Source organism: Carcharodon carcharias, chromosome 13 (assembly GCF_017639515.1).
Source record: "Carcharodon carcharias isolate sCarCar2 chromosome 13, sCarCar2.pri, whole genome shotgun sequence".
Classification (NCBI taxonomy): Eukaryota; Metazoa; Chordata; class Chondrichthyes; order Lamniformes; family Lamnidae; genus Carcharodon; species Carcharodon carcharias.
In genome coordinates this window covers 103,452,966-103,472,071 of record NC_054479.1, presented here as the reverse complement: position 1 = coordinate 103,472,071, position 19,106 = coordinate 103,452,966, and the positions used below count along the sequence as shown (strand labels likewise).

Below are 19,106 nucleotides of genomic sequence, written 5' to 3'. Positions count from 1 at the left end.
ATAGAGAAGATGAATGGGTAAGGATGATTCTTGGAAAAGGAAAGCCAATGGCCTTTTTTTTCCCTTAGTCCTGAGATGGTCATGAAAATTTGACTCCCAAGCAGAAAAAGTTCAGTATCCAGCCATTTCTCAATATGTCCCCTCCCATGCTTGCTGTCCTACCACTATGGTCTTGGGCACATCTCCCACCTTGCTAATGGTGCCTAAGTCTTTAGCCTTATCCTTTGGAACTCCCTCACCACGTAAACCACTCCATTGCTCAATGTATGTCTCTACCTTCAGCGATCGTCTCAAATATTAAACCAAGCTTCAATCACCTCACTAAACTCTCCCACAAAGGTTTGGACTCCATTCCCTTTCTTCATGATAAGGGTCTTGGAGTGTTCCATTTACATTAAAGGCACTATATAAATGCAAATTCTGCAGGACCATAGGTTCTATCCACTTACCTCTACAGAATTGTGTGACAAGGCCACTGCCAGTAATGGGCTGGTAAGAGAAACATCACAAGACTGAATAGTGCTATAGCTACTTGTCATTAAATCAGCTATAAGATCGCCAGTCATCACATCAAAAACCTGAAAGATAAAATAAAATGCTATAGGAACAACAAACAAGTTGCAAAGCAAAAGAATTTTTGACACCATGAAAACAAATCAGCAATTAGAAATAGTGGAGGCAACACAAAAATCTCTCCACATCAAAATCATTTCAGCACATGTATATAAGTAGCCAAGAAAATGTTATAACAAACAAAAAATATTTTTAGTATCGGACCCAATTTCCTCTGGCACCACTTTGAATACAGAAGTGTACAATATGTGTAGGTGGTTTGGTGAAACAGCAGGTTGCATCATATATATATATATATATATATATATATGGAATTAAATTCATGATCCATCACATGACGTTACCAATTTCAGCTAGATAATCACAGCAAGCTTATCTGCAAGTGGTTTCAAAATAAATTTGTGGAGGCTTCAGGGCAAGTCTTTTGCTCACGCTTCTTCTCAGCAGATGAACCAATACAGTGAGTGGGATAAAATATGTTCTTAACAAACATCACAAATACAGAGGGTACTGTATTTGTGCTATTTTGATTCTGGGTTTTTAATTAGCACTAGAAGTTTGGCATTTTACCATAGTTCAAAGTTAACATGATAAATGGGAGTTAGAAATTCAAGATTGATCTCTGATCACCTGCTTTGAGTATATTAGTTTACAAACCAATCAGAATATTGTATACATCGTACAAAGAGAGGAAGGTAGTGTGGAGTTCACAAAGAAAAAAAATGCATTTTACTAAAATAACTATGTAGTTGCGATTAAACATAACAATTCTCTACCTATATTTAGTTGCACATTTTATATAATTGGGGTTATTGATGCTTTTCAATTAAAAAAAAATTCTTCCATTTATTCGTTTCCTAAAGCAAAAAAAAAGCTAAAATCGATAAAATTTATTCACAGCACAATTTGGGAGAAATGGGCCAACTCAAAAAGTATTGCGCACAATATTATGTATAGAACAATGCAAGTGTGTATTAGTCAGGTGCCAGAATAGCAGGATTCTTTTTTTGTAAACTGTAGCTAAATGGTAGCAGCTTTAAAGTAGACAGGTTCTATAATTAACTGATTACTTAGCTAATTCTAGAATGTCTACTTTCAACAGTAATTACAGTACAGCCAATTGAACGATTGCTGTGCAGAAGAACTTGCTTGTGTAGTTTAGCCCTTCACTAAGCACTGTTCTTCTATGCATTAAATTTTAACTTTTTTAAAACCATTTCTTTATTACAAAGTACTGTGAGTCATAAAATGAAGCGATGATATAAAACCGATTTAGATTGCTCTGCCTGTTGTAAGAGCATTTTTACAATTCCCTTATCACCCATCTGGAACTAAGTGACTCATATAAGAGAGCAAGAGGAAGGAGAAACAGATCAAAATTAGGGTGATAGAAAATATAAAATTAAGGGACATTTTTACATTTATTTGTTTCTTGAAATCATTCTCTCTGATATGATCTATACCAATAGACTTACAGCAAATATACACCAATTTACCAGAAGATGGTCACATTATCAATTCTTACAAGACAACATGCTTGGACAAAAAGCACAAAGCAAAATATTTTAGCTCTTAACTTTATCTGTCCAATCACATCAACACATTGAGCGATTACTTGCCCAGAAACAGAATGAACATTCATGGTAGCGGATTCTTGTATTCTATTTCTACGAACAGTTCAGTTTAGTATATATATCAGTCATCAAGGTCCAATGTTTTCTTACGTAAATATGTCAATACTTTCTTGCAATTAGCTCTCTCTCTCTCTCACACACACACTAGATATACATTGTTATTCCTATCACAGAGTAAAGACCAATGAGGCTATCAGTGCTCACCATTAGTAGAGTAAATTGGACAGCAACTTCTGGCATCTGTGCATGTGCAGTAAAACATGACAATCAGGTTGCTGTCCAAATTTCCCTGCTCCTCCACAAGTTTCATGATGTGAAGACTCGGCATTGAAATACATGAAGAGCCTGAAGCTGCACTGTGGCCCACAAGTTACCGACTAAGCATGTCAAAGTTAGGGCTCGTGCATTCAGGTATGTGAATTTTTAAAGGTATGATAAATCTTAATTAATATCAAATAAGCCCTTTGGCCCTTAAAATTTAATTTTACAGGTACTGAGTCAGAATCATTTAGAATTTAATTATTATTGGAGATTTAAGTAAAAGAAAATTTTACCTTTTCCCCGAGTCTTTTATCTCTTCTAATTCTATTCTTTATTTCCCTCTCCTTGTTTTGCTTTTTGTATATTATTTTGCATTGAATTACACACTATAGTTTATACTGGGTCAAAATCCTGGAACTCCCTTTCTAACAGCACGTGGGCATACCTACACCACGTGGACTGCAGCGGCTCAAGAAGAGGGTTCACCACCACCTTACCAACAGCAAATAGGGGCCGGCATTAGATGCTTGGCTAGCCAGCAATGCCCACATGCCATAAAATGAATTTTTTAAAAAACTTCCTGTTTTAGACTCTGCATGACTCAGCGACGAGTTTTCAATCTGATTAAAGAGATACACTGGGCAAAATCGTGCCAGATTTGCAAAATGCCGTGTTGCCATCTGGCTGCAATGGCAGCTTCTCATGCTGCATCATCCCAGACTCACTGCAATATTTATGCATTCCTGGGAAACACGCCATTTCAATGGTGGGCAGACTCCGATTCGCCCGCCACGCCATCACCTCGCTGCTACATCATGCTAAGCGCCATATTTAAAGTCCAGCCAGCTTTTATTCAACACTGGCATCTACCCAGCAATTTGGAAAATTGCCCAGGTATGTCCTGTCCATTAAAACAAGACAAACTTAACCCAGTCAATTACTGCTCATCAGTCTACTCTTGATCATTAGCGAAGTGATGGAAGAGGTCATCAATAGTGCTATCAAGCAGCACTTGCTTAGCAATACCCTGCTCACTAACGCTCAGTTTAGGTTCCACCAGGGCCATTCAGCTCCTGACCTCGTTACAGCCTTTGTTCACATATGGACAAAAGAGCTGAACTCCAGAGGTGATGTGAGGTGAGACATCAAAGCAGTATTTGACTGAGTGTGGCACCAAGGAGCCCTAGCAAAACTAGAGTCAATGGGAATCAGGGGGAAACTCTCCACTAGCTGGAGTCACACCAAGCACAAAGGAAGATGGTTGTGACTTTTGGAGGTCAGTAATCTCAGTTGCAGGACATCACTGCAGAAGTTCATCAGTGTTGTGTCCTAGGCCCAACCATCTTCAGCTGCTTCATCAATGACCTTCCTTCCATCATAAGGTCAGAAGTGGGGATGTTCGCTGATGATTGCACAATGTTCAGCACCATTTATGACTCCTCAAATACTAAAGCAGTCCATGTCCAAATGCAGCAAGATCTGGACAATATCCAGGCTTGGGCTGACAAGTGGCAAGTAACTTTCACGCCACACAAATGCCAGACAATGACCATCTCCAACAAAAGAGAATCCAACCATCGCCCTTCAGCATTCAATAGCATTACCATCACTGAAGCCCCCACTTTCAACATCCTGGGGGTTACCATTGACCAGAAACTGAACTGGACTAGCCATATTTATATTGTGGCTACAAGAGCTCAGAGGCTAGGAATCCTGTGGCGAGTAACTCGCCTCCTGACTCCACAAAGTCTGTCCACCATCTACAAGGCACAAGTCGGGAATGTGATGGAATACTCTCTAATTGCCTGGATGTGTGCAGTTCCACCAATACTCCACCAATGAAGTTTGACATCATCCAGGACAAAGCAGCCTACTTGATTGGCACCCCACTGACACTCATTCACTCCCTCTACCATTGACCCACAGTGGCAGCAGTGTGTGACATCTACAAGATGCATTGCCAGAACTTACCAAGGCTCCTTAGACAGCACCTTCCATCTGGAAAGACAAGGGCAGCAGACACATGGAACACCACCACCTGGATGTTCCCCTCCAAACCACTCACCATCCTGACTTGGAAATACATCACCTTGCCTTCACTGGTGCAGGGTCAAACTCCTGGAACTCCCTCTCCAACAGCACTATGGGTGTACCTACACTACATGGGCTGCAGCAATTCAAGAAGGCAGCTCACCACTACCTTCTCAAGGGCAATTAGGGATGGGAAATAAGTGCTGGCTTAGCCAGTGACACCACATCCCATGAACGAATAAAAAAAATTCTAAAATAATGACCCATCTTGATAATGCCAGCCTGATGTCACCTAAACAGCAAAATAAGTGGTGCCAGACTTTTCTCAGGGTACTTTAAGTGCAAAGGCATTCTGACCTTCTGACATTCATTTACATTGCTGCACCCTCTTCAGATGTAATCAGGTGCAGACCCAATGTCATGAAGCTATTAATGTATATCATATTACTGGAATTTTTTTAATAGAGGGTTAGTCTGTGGGTGTGTCTTAATTGGATTAAAGCCATCTATCTGGGTGCTTTGATGTATAGTAGTTTTGAGATGTAAGAGAGATAGAGTGCATTTGCATTTTGTTGAATGGAACATTCTAGAAGGGGAGTGAACTCTGGCACATAGCTAGCAGAGACCAAGCAATGTGTTTATATTATTAATAAAATTAGTACTTTGAAAGGTGTTTTATTGTTAGAGTTGGAGTTCAAAGGGGCTGGTGACACAATGAGAATTTACATTCAATGAGATGTGCTGGATATAACCGATAGCAGTTTCGTGGCATGGAGCAGAGGCAATGTAACATCAAAGCCTGTAAGCCTACCATTGCTTCTGCAAAGGAGCCAAAGTGAAAGGAATCTCATTTTGAATTCGTAAAGTGAAAATGCTTTGCCTGGTGTCTGGTTAACTCTCTGGGTTACTGTTGCCTTAATGGAGATTAGTTTGGGAATTTGTTAAACGTTACGGTAGTAGTAATTTGTAGCCATTTGTAAATATTTAACTTGTGTAAACTAGTAAATGTCTCATGTAATTTGATATAAAAACCTCTCGAGAACTGGTGGTCTGAATCCTGAATTTAGAGCTGCATCTCAAGCATACCACTTGAAAATATAGGTTATGACAGTTGTTTAAAGTTTCCCTCTGTGATTTTACAAGAACTCAGCTTTATCAACTGCTGTGTCATAACACCAGACTAAAGCCAGATTGAATGCAATGGTACTCAAGAGAAAAACAGGAGCAAAGGAACAGTATTACTTTCCCCCTGTACTGCATCTATTTTTTCAGATGCTCATTTGAATACGCAGAAGAAAATTGGGTGTATTATGCTTTATGACTGGAATTAAAGGGACATCCATAAATCACATTTTGCTCACATCAAGGTGAGGCTGTGAAGTATTGGAATGGGGTGTGGTAGGGTGGAGGGGAAAGAAAATAGGATTTAGCCAACCAGATTAGTTTTGGAGACTAGTTGGATACAATCTGTTCCTTCATCCTTCCCTTACCAATTCCTGCACATTGCAGCATTTCACTGGCTGATTGCATGTATATTTCAAGGCATTTCTCAGAGGAGTGTCCCTTTTCTAATCCATGTACACCTGGTCAGCTGTCCCATGACAAGAAAAGGTACAGGAGCATTTGTGCAATGTTAGTTCCAAAGCACTTAGAAACCAAACACATGAATTATGTTCATTTCATCAATTCTGAATTGTATGGAAGCAAAAAAAAACAGAGCAGCATAGCAACTAAACTAAAAGTGCAAGTTTACAGCAAATTAGGCCAAGCACAGCTAGGGAACGGTCAAGAAGAAAAACAATTTGGAAGAAGAACAATAATACCAGAGGGAAGAAATGAAGTCACGGAAGAGCAGGAATGTTTTGAAGCCTAAAGTGTAAGCTTGGAGAGAGAAAAGACTTCACTTCCCTTCATGACATATTGAACACCACACGCAACAGTAATGTCTCAAAAGCCAGTCCGTTGACATCTGTGGGAAATATTGCAAGAAATCCATTGCACATTCAGCCATTAAGTTGGTTTAAATTCAGCAGGAGTTATTTTCACTTTTTAACCTATTATTTAAGCAGCAAATCCCAATATAGTAATGAAGCACATCATTCACGTTAGTAACATCAAATGCCACATTCAGAGAACACTTACAAAAATAATATTTTTTGCAGCTGCCATGATTTGAGCACCATCAGATGACCATGTGCAGCACTTTAACAGCACCTCCTCCTCTTCATCATCATCATCTTCATCTGGTTTCCGAAATTGTTCATTTACATCAAAGCACTTCCACTCATTTGCAGAGGAAGTGTTCCATAGCTGCAAAACCAATAAAACAGTATTGCTACATCAGCAACAAAATAAATGCAGTTGATTTCAGAATGAATCAATTTTCAAAGATGTTTTTAAAACTTGAAAAGCTAGACGTGGATATATACATGAAGAAACCCTGCGGAGATTCTGTAACTGCTGGTTGCCATTTACATCAGCTACTATAAAAGCTGCCCAACTGAAAAATGACCAGAATGGCATCACATTAAACACAAAGTGGTATCACAGGGATTCTCCTCCTTGTCCACCATAACTTTGATGGAAAAGTTGCAGAAGCCCCAGGAAAATGACCTAAACTCTATTTTTCTGGGTTTTCCACTACTCTTCAAGTTACAGCAGATGAACTGGAGAATCCCATGGAAATTAACCCTCAAGAATTCTGTGGGGTATTTAAAGGTTTTTTAGGGTGAACAAGGCTCTCACTTTCTCAGAGATCACCCTCACCATTCATTTCTCATGTTCCATTTCTCCCAAGAAATGCATTAAATTCCAAATTGAATCCATCTGTAGAATCTGGTTCAATGGTCTTCTTTGGTAACTTATTCCAAAAATTATTATCCTTGGGTTCCATCTTCTTTTTGCACTTGTAATTTCCTAAATTTTAATTCATGCTTTCTGGTTCTTGCACCTATTATTGTGAATAATTTGCTTCCATAGATTCTGACAATTCGCTTTATAGATAATTTTGGAAAATTCAATTAGATCCCTCTGTAGTCTCTGCTTTTTAAAAGAAAACAAGTCCAATGTCCTTACTTTTTCCTCATACAACTTGCATTCTTAATAGTCGACCAGCTTCACTGGTTGCTTCTGCATCCTCTGGAGGACAATAATATCCTGCCGGTGATCAGGTAAACAGAACTACTAACAGTAGACCAGATTAGGGTGTAACAACTGCTCTATACAGCAATAGTTTTATGCTTACGATCATATGAGCCAGCTTTTTGAATGGTCTTATCACTACAGAATAACTATGTTGGTAGTTTTATGGATTTATCCATAGTAACCATTAGACCTCTTTCCAGATAAAAGATGGGGTACTTCTGCTTTATTTAACACTCTCACTTTTGGTTCCTTGCTTGCATTGCAATTACTTTACATTTATCTGCAGTGAATTGTGCCTTTCATCTATTTACCTAGTTACTTTGAAGGTCGTAGTACTCATTATTTAGCCTACCCTTTATTGTGGTTTCAGTAGCAGATTTTTAGACTTTGCATTTTTTTCCATGTCCAACTGAACAGAATATACTAAATTATCCAAGATTCCTCATGCATAGCTTATTTCTAGCCTTAAATTTCCCATTTATTATTTTACTTTATAGTTGCTCATGTTTTCTGTGTTTAAGTCAATTTTCAATCCAGTGCTATGCTTCACCACCTATTCCATAATTCTTCAACCAAACCACTGACTGTCAATATATAAAATCATCCGACTTTCCAAAAAAACCAGGTATATAATAGCCACAGTATTTCTTCTGTTCATATCAGTAATGTCTTCAAAAGTCTCTGGCACGTTATACCATCACTACTCTTCCCTGATTCCATTCTTTAGTAAATTGTGCCTTTTCATCTGTTGACCTACTAGAGTTCTTGTTTAAGGCCTCTGCTGAACTGATGTTAAACTTATTGGTTTTTCTTATTTGACTTTAAGTAATAAAGATATGCAGCCCATATTCTAATCCTCAAAACTCACCTGAATTTAACAAACTGTATTACCTAACTATTGTCTGTGTATTGATGAATCACACTGTGATCTTTTGCTTCTCTGTCTGTCTTTTCTACATTCTATCCTTCTGTCTCTTGTTTTAACTTCTGTCTCCCTCTATTGCATTGCATCTGTCCTATTAACATGGTTGATGGGGGGTGTAGGGGGAGTGGGAATGGTGCTGGGGTACAGGTGCTAATTGGTTGGAGGAATGTAGAGACATGTAGGCAAGTTTTGAATTTTAGGTGATGGGGGGCTGGGGGGAGGAAACCTGATGAGGCTTGCGGGCCAGTTTGGAGATGAAGGGTGATACATTAAATTACAAGGTGATCAAAAAGTAAATGAGCAAAGTTCTCTCCTTTTCAAGGTGTTTGTTTTTGTAGCTGCTAGATCACTGCACTCCCTTTTACCTTCTCACAAAAACCTGCTTACCCTGTATTGAGTCTCTAGTGGACTACTGTGATCACATTCAGCTTCTGCTCCATCTGTTCCATCTCCACCTTTCTTCTCACATTCCATATACCCATAGACCTTCATCTGGCGGCATCATCCTCATACCGGTTTCCCTCATGCATTATTAAGTCCCCTGTTGGTTTTATTTCCATTGTTTAAAAGCATCTGCAGGTGATTCCCTGCCCCGAGGTATGATGTGGTGGGCATCACAGAGACATGGCTGCAAGGGGATCAGGACTGGGAGCTAAATATCCAAGGATATACATCCTTTTGAAAAGGAAGACAGGTTGGCAGAGCGGGTGGGGTTGCTTTGTTAGTAAGAAATGAAATTAAATCGATAGCAAGAAATGACGTAGGGTCAGATGATGTAGAGTCTGTGTGGGTAGAGTTGAGGAACTGCAAAGGTTAAAAAAACATAATGGGAGTTATATACAGGCCTCCGAACAGTAGTCAGGATGTGGGGCACAACATACACCAGGAGATAGAAAAGGCGTGTAAGAAAGGCAAGGTTACAGTGATCATGGGGGAATTCAATATGCAGGTAGACTGGGAAAGTCAGGTTGGTAGTGGATCCCAAGAAAAGGAATTTGTGGAATGTCTACGAGATGGCCTTTTGGAGCAGCTTGTGGTGGAGCCCACTAGGGAACAGGCAATTCCAGATTTAGTGATGTGTAATGAGGCATATTTGATAAGGGAGCTTAAGGTAAAGGAACCCTTAGGAGGAAGTGACCATAATATGATAGAATTTACCCTGCAATTTGAGAGGAAAAAGCTGGTAACGGTATTACAGTTGAATAAAGGCAACTACAGAGGCATGAGGGAGGAGCTGGCCAGAATTGACTGGGAGATGAGCCTAGCAGGAAAGACAGTGGAACAGCAATGGCAGGAGTTTCTGGGAGTAATTTGGGAGACACAGCAAAAATTCATCTCTAGGAAGAAGAAGCATACGAAAGGGAGGACAAGGCAACCATGGCTGACAAGGGAAGTCAGGGACAGCATAAAAGCTAAAGAGAAAGCATACAATGTGGCGAAAAGTATTGGGAAACCAGGGGATTGGGAAGCCTACAAAAGACCAACAGAGGACAACTAAAAAAGTAAGGAGGGAGAAGATTAAATATGAGGGTAAACTAGCCAGTAATATAAAAGAAGATTGCAAAAGTTTTTTTTTAGATATATAAAGGGTAAGAGAGGCAAAAGTAGACATTGGGCTGCTGGAAAATGACACAGGAGAAGTAGTAGTGGGGAACAAAGAAATGGCAGAGGAACTGAATTGGTACTTTGCATCAGTCTTCACGATGGAAGACATGAGTAACATCCCCAAAGTTCAAGAGAGTCGGGAGGCAGAGGTGAGTATGGTGGCCATTACCAAGAAGAAGGTGCTAGGAAAACTGAAAGGTCTGAAGGTGGATAAATCACCTGGACCAGATGGATTACACCTCAGTGTTCTGAAGGATATAGCTGAAGAGATAATGGAGGCGTTAGTGGTGATTTTTCAGGAATCACTTGAGTCAGGGAGGGTCCCAGAGGACTGGAAAATCGCTAATGTAAACCCCTGTTTAAGAAGGGAGTGAGGCAAAAGACAGGAAATTACATGCCGATTAGCCTGACCTCAGTTGTTGGTAAGATTTTAGAGTCCATTATTAAGGATGAGATTTCAGAATACTTGGAAGTGCATGGTAAAATAGGGCAAAGTCAGCATAGTTTCATCAAGGGGAGGTCATACCTGACAAATCTGTTAGAATTCTTTGAGGAGGTAACGAGTAGGTTAGACAAAGGAGAGTCAATGGATGTTATCTACTTGGACTTCCAGAAAGCCTTTGACAAGTTGCCACACAGGAGGCTGCTCAGTAAGATAAGAGCCCATGGTGTTAGAGGCAAGGTACTAGCATGGATAGAAGATCGGCTGTCTGGCAGGAGGCAGAGAGTGGGGATAAGGGGGTCCTTCTCAGGATGGCGGCCGGTGACTAGTGGAGTTCCGCAGGGTCAGTGTTGGGACCACAAATTTTCACTTTATACATTAATGATCTAGATGAAGGAACTGAGGACATCCTGGCTAAGTTTGCAGATGATGCAAAGATAGGTGGAGGGACAGGTAGTATTGAGGAGGCGGGGAGGCTGCAGAAGGATTTGGACAGGTTAGGAGAATGGGCAAAGAAGTGGCAGATGGAATACAACGTGGGGAAGTGTGAGGTCATGCACTTTGGTAGGAAGAATAGAGGCATAGACCATTTTCTAAATGGGGAGAAAATTCAGAAATCTGCAGTGCAAAGGGACTTGGGAGTCCTAGTCCAGGATTCTCTTAAGGTTAACTTGCAGGTTGAATAGGTAGTTAGGAAGGCAAATGCAATGTTGGCATTTAGTTCAAGAGGACTAGAATATAAAAGCAGGGATATGCTGCTGAGGCTTTATAAGGCTCTGGTCAGACCACATTTAAAATATTGTGAGCAATTCTGGGCCCTGTATCTCAGGAAGGATGTTCTGGCCCTGGAGAGGGTCCAGAGGAGGTTCACGAGAACGATCCCAGGAATGAAAGGCTTAACATATGAGGAACGTTTGAGGACTCTGGGTCTATACTCGATGGAGTTCAGAAGGATGAGGGGGGATCTGATTGAAACTTACAGAATACTGAAAGGCCTGGATAGAGTGGATGTGGGGAAGATGTTTCCATTAGTAGGAGAGACTAGGACCCGAGGGCACAGCCTCAGAATAAAGGGAAGACCTTTTAGAACAGAGATGAAAAGAAATTTCTTTAACCAGAGAGTGGTGAATCTATGGAATTCATTGCCACAGAAGGCTGTGGAGGCCAGGTCATTGAGTGTATTTAAAACCAAGATGGATAGGTTCTTGATTGGTAAGGAGATCAAAGGTTACGGGGAGAAGGCGGGAGAATGGGGTTGAGAAACTTATCAGCCATGATTGAATGGCGGAGCAGACTCGATGGGCCGAATGGCCTAGTTTCTGCTCCTATGTCTTATGGTCTTATGGAACCTGTCAGCTCCCCATACCCTGGAATTTCCAGCAACACTCCAAAGGCTTCTACCAGTATTCAACCCCTCCTCAGCGAATGCTACACTTCTGGCTTCCTATATCAGTGACAGCAAACCAGCATAGAGCAGCCAGTAAAGCAAGGAATGGGAAGGATTTGCAGCTCAGTGTGGAGAAATGGATAAATAAACCAGCTAAGTGAACCAACATGTTATGGGCAATAGGGCTGGAAAGGAAAGAAATGAAAGGGCTTTAAAATCGCTATCTACAAGGCAAAAGTCAAGACTGTGATGGAAAGCTCCAACAACACTCAAGCAACTTGACACCATCTAGGACAAAGCAGCCAGCTTGATTGGCACCTCATTCACCACCTGAAACATTCACTACCTCCACCACCATTGCACAGTAGCAGCAGCGTATGAGGAGTGCCAGGAGATCAGTTTAGAACAGCGAGGAGTGCCTGGAGATCAGTTTAAAACAGCGAGAAGTGCCTGGAGATCAGTTTAAAACAGCGAGGAGTGCTAGGAGATCAGTTTAGAACAGCGAGGAGTGCTAGGAGATCAGTTTAGAACAGCGAGAAGTGCCGGGAGTTCAGTTTTAAACAGAGAGGTGAGCCGGGAGTTCAGTTTAAAACAGCGCGGCCAGCCGGGAGTTCAGTTTAAAACAGCGCGGAGAGCCGGGAGTTCAGTTTAAAACAGCGCGGAGAGCCGAGAGTTCAGTTTAAAACAGCGCGGAGAGCTGGGAGTTCAGTTTAAAACAGCACAGCGAGCCGGGAGTTCAGTTTAAAACAGCACAGCGAGCTGGGAGTTCAGTTTAAAACAGCACAGCGAGCCGGGAGTTCAGTTTAAAACAGCACAGCGAGCCGGGAGTTCAGTTTAAAACAGCACAGCGAGCCGGGAGTTCAGTTTAAAACAGCACAGCGAGCCGGGAGTTCAGTTTAAAACAGCGCGGAGAGCCGGGAGTTCAGTTTAAAACAGCACGGCGAGCCGGGAGTTCAGTATAAAACAGCACGGAGAGTCGGGAGTTCAGTTTAAAACAGGAAGGAGAGGCAGGGTATCTTCACCGTGTCTCTTTTGATTGGCCAAGTGGTTTAAATCAGGAGATGTTATTACCACTGAAGAGTAGAGTTAAGAAATTCACTTTTAAGATGTTTAGCATCCAAATAAATTAATTAAATAGAATAGAGATGGCTGGGCAGGCCATGTGTTGCAGCTGTAGTGTGTGGGAACTGGTGGATACCGGTACAATCCACGGTGACCACATCTGCAGCACGTGTTGGCTGCTCGAGGAGCTTCGGCTCAGGGTTGATGAGCTGGAGACCAAACTGCGAACACTGTGACACATCAGGGAGGGGAGAGTTACCTGGACACTGTTTCAGGAGACAATCACACCCCTTAGATTAATTACTTCAAATCTGGACTGTGGTCAGGGACAGGAAGATGTGACTGAGTGAGACAGGTATGGGGATCCAGAATTTAGCTTAGGAGGAGCCTCAGCCAGTGCCCTTATCCAATACGTATGGGGTTTTTGCTCCCGGTGTGGACAAGGGCACAGAATGCAAGGAGGATGAGCGAACTGACCGCAGCACACTGGTACGGAGCGCCATTCAAGGGTGGGGTGGCGGGGGGGGGGGGGGGGGGGGGGGGGGGGGGGGGGGGGAGAGAAATGTGGTGGCAATAGGGAATAGATTAGTTCGGGGGTAGATACTGTTCGCTGCAGCAAAGACAGAGTCCCGACAGTTATGTTATCTACCTGGTGCCAAGGTTAAGGACATCTCTTCTGAGCTGGAGGGAACTTAGAATGGGAGGGGAAGGATCCAGTTGTCGTGATCCATGTAGGTACCAACAACATAGGTAGGACTTGGAAGAGGTTCTGCTGAGGGACTACGAGCAGCCAGGGGCTAAATTAAAAAGCAGAACCACAAAGGTAATAATCTCTGGACTACTACCTGAGCCATGTGCAAATTGGTGTAGGGTAAATAAGATTAGAAAGGTAAATACATGGCTCAAATGCTGGTGTGGAAGAAATGGGTACTGATTCATGTGGCACTGGCACCAGTACTGAGGAAGAAGAGAGCTGTTCCGTTGGAACGGGCTTAATTTGAACCATGCTGGTGCTAGTGTCCTGGCGAATTGCATAACTGGATTGTAGATGGGACTTTAAACTAATTAGTGGAGCAGAGGGTTCAACTGAAGAGAAGTTTAAAAAATCAAAAAGTAACGAGACAGCAGAGATGTAGGACAATGAAGAAGCGAACAATAATCTAAGTGTGACAGGAAGGGGCAGCAAACATAAGCAGAAGAATGCAGCAAAATTACAACCAGAATGAATAATAATGGTTAAAAAGTCAAAGCTTAAGGCTCTTTATCCGAATGCATACAGCATTTGTAACATGATAGGTGAGTTGATGGCACAAATAGAAATAAATGAACATGGCTTGATAACTGTTACAGATTCATGCTTGCAGGGTGACCAGGACTGGGAGCTCAATAGTCAAGGGTATTTGACATTCTGGAAAAATAGGCAAAAAGGAAAAGGAGGTGAGGCAGTTTTGTTAATAAAGGAAGATATCAGTGCGGTGGTGAGTATTAATATAGGTGCAATAGAGCGTGATGTGGAATCAGTTTGGGTGAAATAAGGAATAGCAAGGGGAAGAAGTCAATGGTGGGAGTCGTTTACAGGCCCCCGAAGAGTTGCCTCATTGTAGGAAAAAGTATAAATCGGGAAAAAATGGAGGCATGTAAGAAGGGCGCTATAGTTGTCATGGGTGATTTTAATCTGCATATTGACTGGACAAATCAGATTGGCAGGGGTAAAATGGAAGACAAATTTGTAGAGTGCATCAGGGAATTTTTCTTAGAGCAATATGTTGCAGAACCTACCTGAGAACAGGCTACTTTAGATCTAGTAATGTGTAATGAGGTGGAATTATTAAGAGATATTGTAGTTAAGAATCCTCTCGGGGGTAGCAATCATAACATGGTAGAATTTCAAATTCAGGTTGAGTGCGAGCAACTCGGGTCTCAAACCAGTGTCCTCAACTTAAATAAGGGCAATTAGAGAGGTATGAAGAAAGAGTTGTCTAAAGTGGGTTAGGAAAGTAGGCTAAGGGGAAGGTCAATGGATGAGCAGTGGCAGACATTTAAGCAGTTTTTCATAACACTCAGCAAAAATTTATCCCGGTCAAAAAGGACTCGATGAGGAGGATGAACCACCCATGATTAACAAAGGTAGTCAAGCAGAGTGTCCAATCAAAACCTAAAGCATAAGGCAAAAAGTAATGGTAGGCCAGAGGATTGGGGTTTTAGGAACCAGCAGCAGATGACTAAAAAGCTAATAAAGAGGGAGAAAATTGATTATGAAAGTAAATTGGCAAAAATATAAAAACAAACAGCAAGAGCTTCTACAGGTATATAAAAAGAGAGTGGCTAAAGTGAGCGTGGGATCCTTGGTGGATGCGACTGGAGAATTGATAACAGGGAAATGGCAGATAATTTAAACCAATACTTTGCATTGGTCTTCACGGTGGAGGACACTATAAACATCCCAAAGATATCAGATAAGCAAGGAGCTAATGGAAGGAAAGATCTTGTAAAAGTCTCTATCACAAGGGACAAGGTATTTGACAAACTAATGGGAACAAAGGCAAACAAGTCACCAGGACCTGATGGCCTGCATCCAATGGTTTTAATGCAAGTAGCTGCAGAGATAATGGAGGCATTAGTTGAAATATTCGAGAATTCACTGGATTCTGGGACAGTCCCAGAGGATTGGAAAACCGCTAACGTGATGCCCCTGTTCAAGAAGGGAGGGAGACAAAAAGCAGGAAACTATAGGCCAGTCAGCCTAACATCTGTCATTGGCAAAATGCTAGAGTCCATTATTAAGGAAGAAATAGCAGGACATTTAGAAAAGCTTAACGCAATCAAACAGAGTCAACATGGTTTTGTGAAAGGGGAATCAAGTTTGACAAATTTGCTAGAGTTCTTTGGGGATATAACAAGCAGAGTTGATAAGGGGAAATGGTAGATGTAGTGTATTTGGGTTTCCAGAAGGCATTTGATAAGGTGCCACATAAAAGGTTATTGCACAATATAGGAGCTCACGGGATTGAGGGTAATGTATCAGAATGGATTGAGGATTGGTTAACACACAGAAGACAGAATCAGGATTAATGGGTCTTTTTCAGATTGGAAAACTAGTGGAGTCCCACAAGGATCAGTTCTAAGGCCTCAACTATTTACAATCTATATTAATGACTTGGAAGAAGGGGCAGAGTGTAATGTATCCAAATTTGCTGATGATACACAAATAGATGGCAGGGCATGTTGTGATGAGGACATAAGGAATCTTCAAGGGGATATAGATAGGTTGAGTGAGTGGGCAAAAACTTGCCAGATGGAGTTTAATGTAGGAAAGTGAGAGATCATGCACTTTGGTTGGAAGAATCAAAAGACAGGCTATTATTTAAATAGAGAGAGGCTCCAAAAAGCGCAGCACATCTGGGTGTTCTTGTACATGAAACACAAAAAGTTAGCATGCAGATGCAACAAGTAATTAAGAAGGCAAATGGAATTTTGGCTTGTATTGCTAGGGGGTTGGAGTCTAAAAATAGGGAAGTCTTGTTACAACTGTACAGGGTGTTGGCAAGGCCACACCTGGAGTAATATGTACAGTTTTGGTTCCCATATTTAAGAAAGGATATACTGGCATTGGAGGCAGTTCAAAAGAGATTCACTAGGTTGGTTCCTGGGATGAAGGGGTTGACTTATCAAGAACGGCTAAAGAGGTTAGGCCTTTATTCATTTGAGTTTAGAAGAATGAGGTTGTGATCTTGTTGAAATATACAAGATTCTGAGGGGGCTTGACAGGATAGATGTTGAGAAGACGTTTCCACTCATGAAGGAATCTCAAACTAGGGGGCATAGTTACAGAATAAGGGAGCACTCATTTAAAACTGAGATGCAAAGGAATTTCTTCTCTTAGAGAATAGTAAATGTCTGGAATTTTCTACCCCAGAGTGTTGTGGAGGCTAGATCACTGAAAGTATTTAAAAAGAGGTAGATAGATTTTTGAAATATCGGGGAGTTGAGGGCTATGAGGAGCTGGCACGAAAGAGGAGTTGAAGCCTGGGGCAGATCAGCCATGATCTTATTGAATGGCAGGGCAGGCTTGAGGGTCCGAATGACCTACTCCTGCTCCTATTTTTATGTTATGTTTTACTACTTACACGATGCACTGCAGCAACTAGTTAAACCTCCTTCGATAGCTCCTTCCAAACGCGCAAGCTCTGCCACCTAGAAGGACAAGGGCAGCAGATACATGGGAACACCATCACTTGAAAGTTTCCCTCCAAGCCCCACATTACATCCTGACTTGGAGCTATATCGCCGTTCCTTCACAGTCGCTGGATCATTATCCTGGAATTTCCTTCTTAACAGCACAATAGGTGTCCTGACACCACACAGACTGCAGCGGTTCGAGAATGCAACTCACCACAAACTTCTCAAGGGCAATTGGGGTGGGCAACAAACGTTGGCCTAGTCAGAGATGCCCATGCGCCGTGAAAGAATAAAAAAAGTGCTTGCACACTATTAAAGAGTAACCAAAGGTCCACAGGCAGTAGGAAGAGGAGTGACAGAGGTCAAAAACAAGGGAAAAGCAGATCCTGGGAAGTCAAGCAGAGGGCCAGTGGAGTCAGGGAAGGGAGGAGCAGAAGCCAGGTAGGATTAATCTAAAACATAGTTTTAAAATAAAACTTTCACCAGGAAACTGGCTCAGGCAAGCTAAGAAGAAATATTTAAATAAAACTTTGTTGCAGCACCACCTAGTGAAAGAAAACGTAGGAAACTGAGCTTTGAAATGCAGCAGCCCACTAATGTTGCGAGGATTGAATGTTTGATGCCAAGCATGCACACAGTTTAGTCAATATATAGGTGTTATGTTTAGACAGGAAGGAGTTGGTGCAGCAAATGCAAAGCGCATGCTAGATGCAACCTTTGCTGGCACTGGTATGCGTACTCCTTGTCTGGAATTTTGTAACCTAACCTGACAACATTTCCTGAGGAAAGATACTGTTTAATAATAATGACACTTTTTTTTCTCCACAAAATTCATAGCAAAGTATACTCATACTCCAAATCTAAAAACCAGCAAATCCACATTACTCCACAAAGTCTGGATGAATAAAGATGAAGGCACATCAAGCATTTTATCTATTTCTAATCTCTACTTCTCTGCACTTTAACTATTTGCAATTATTTTTTAAGGGTTGAATTGAAAAGGAGCAATGCCATTCCAATAAAGTCTACAAATGTACGGTATAAAATGCAGCTTTAACTGTGAAAGAACCCAAGATGATGCATACCTTCACTGTTCCATCATTTGAGCAGCTGGCTAGATATTGGTCATCAGGTGAGAAACTGCAATGGTTAACATAATCCATGTGACCAAACAGTGTGTTCCTACAGCTTGTCCCTTCCAGGTCCCATATCTATAAAATGCAGAAGAGGAGTAACATTAGACTCGATAGAAAGTGAAAGAAAATATAGTTTTCATTTCGGCATTACATTAAAACCATTTTACCCTTTTCATTTATCCCTCTTCTCATCTTGAAATAGTTTAAAGCCAAGTATGTAGAAAACTTGAGCTGAATTTCATAAAAAAGCTACTACTGTACAATGCATTGTCCTTACTAAAATAACTTTTAGAACAAAGATGTAAGAGCAGCATGCTTTAAAAATTCACAAGGCAAAAACTACAGTGACCTGGAACATGCTCAGCAACCAGTAAATAAAGTCTCCCATCAAAAACTAAAGCTAAAAAGATGCATGTAATACTTCTAGAAACCAAAATTGCTTTACATTTCCTAAATTATATGAAAGTCTGCAAAAAGCAAGTGCATTGTATGGTGGTAAGGATCCAGCAATCTCACCATCAGAAATAGCTTACAACACCCAACTACGTAACAAATTACCATGCACCAGATCACAAATAATGATGCAGTATGTACCTGGTGATATTAACTCCATGAGAAACTAATACAGCAACAGAAATGAGGCATTTTAAGTGCATGCTACAAAAAGTCTAATTTATATGTGGTATACAGAAAATAGTTCTGAATCAATTAATGGCACTGCGCTTGT

General features: G+C 41.2%; 1 protein-coding gene across 12 annotated transcripts in view; it reads right to left on the bottom strand.

Moving 5' to 3' along the window:
• Positions 1-19,106, bottom strand: part of apaf1 (apoptotic peptidase activating factor 1) — a 216,482-nt gene that overhangs the window by 108,605 nt on the left and 88,771 nt on the right. For 11 of the 12 annotated variants that reach the window (XR_005944817.1, XR_005944818.1, XR_005944819.1 and 8 more), the window contains 3 exons: positions 18,329-18,454; positions 6,642-6,809; positions 450-578 (listed from right to left, as the gene is read on the bottom strand). Coding sequence is in view for 8 of the 12 variants with exons in the window: in XM_041202763.1 (XP_041058697.1) it covers positions 450-578; positions 6,642-6,809; positions 18,329-18,454 (423 nt within the window). In the remaining 4 variants the exon portion in view is untranslated. Of the gene's footprint in view, positions 1-449; positions 579-6,641; positions 6,810-18,328; positions 18,455-19,106 lie in introns of those variants that run through there. The other variant, XR_005944820.1, reaches the window with a different exon arrangement.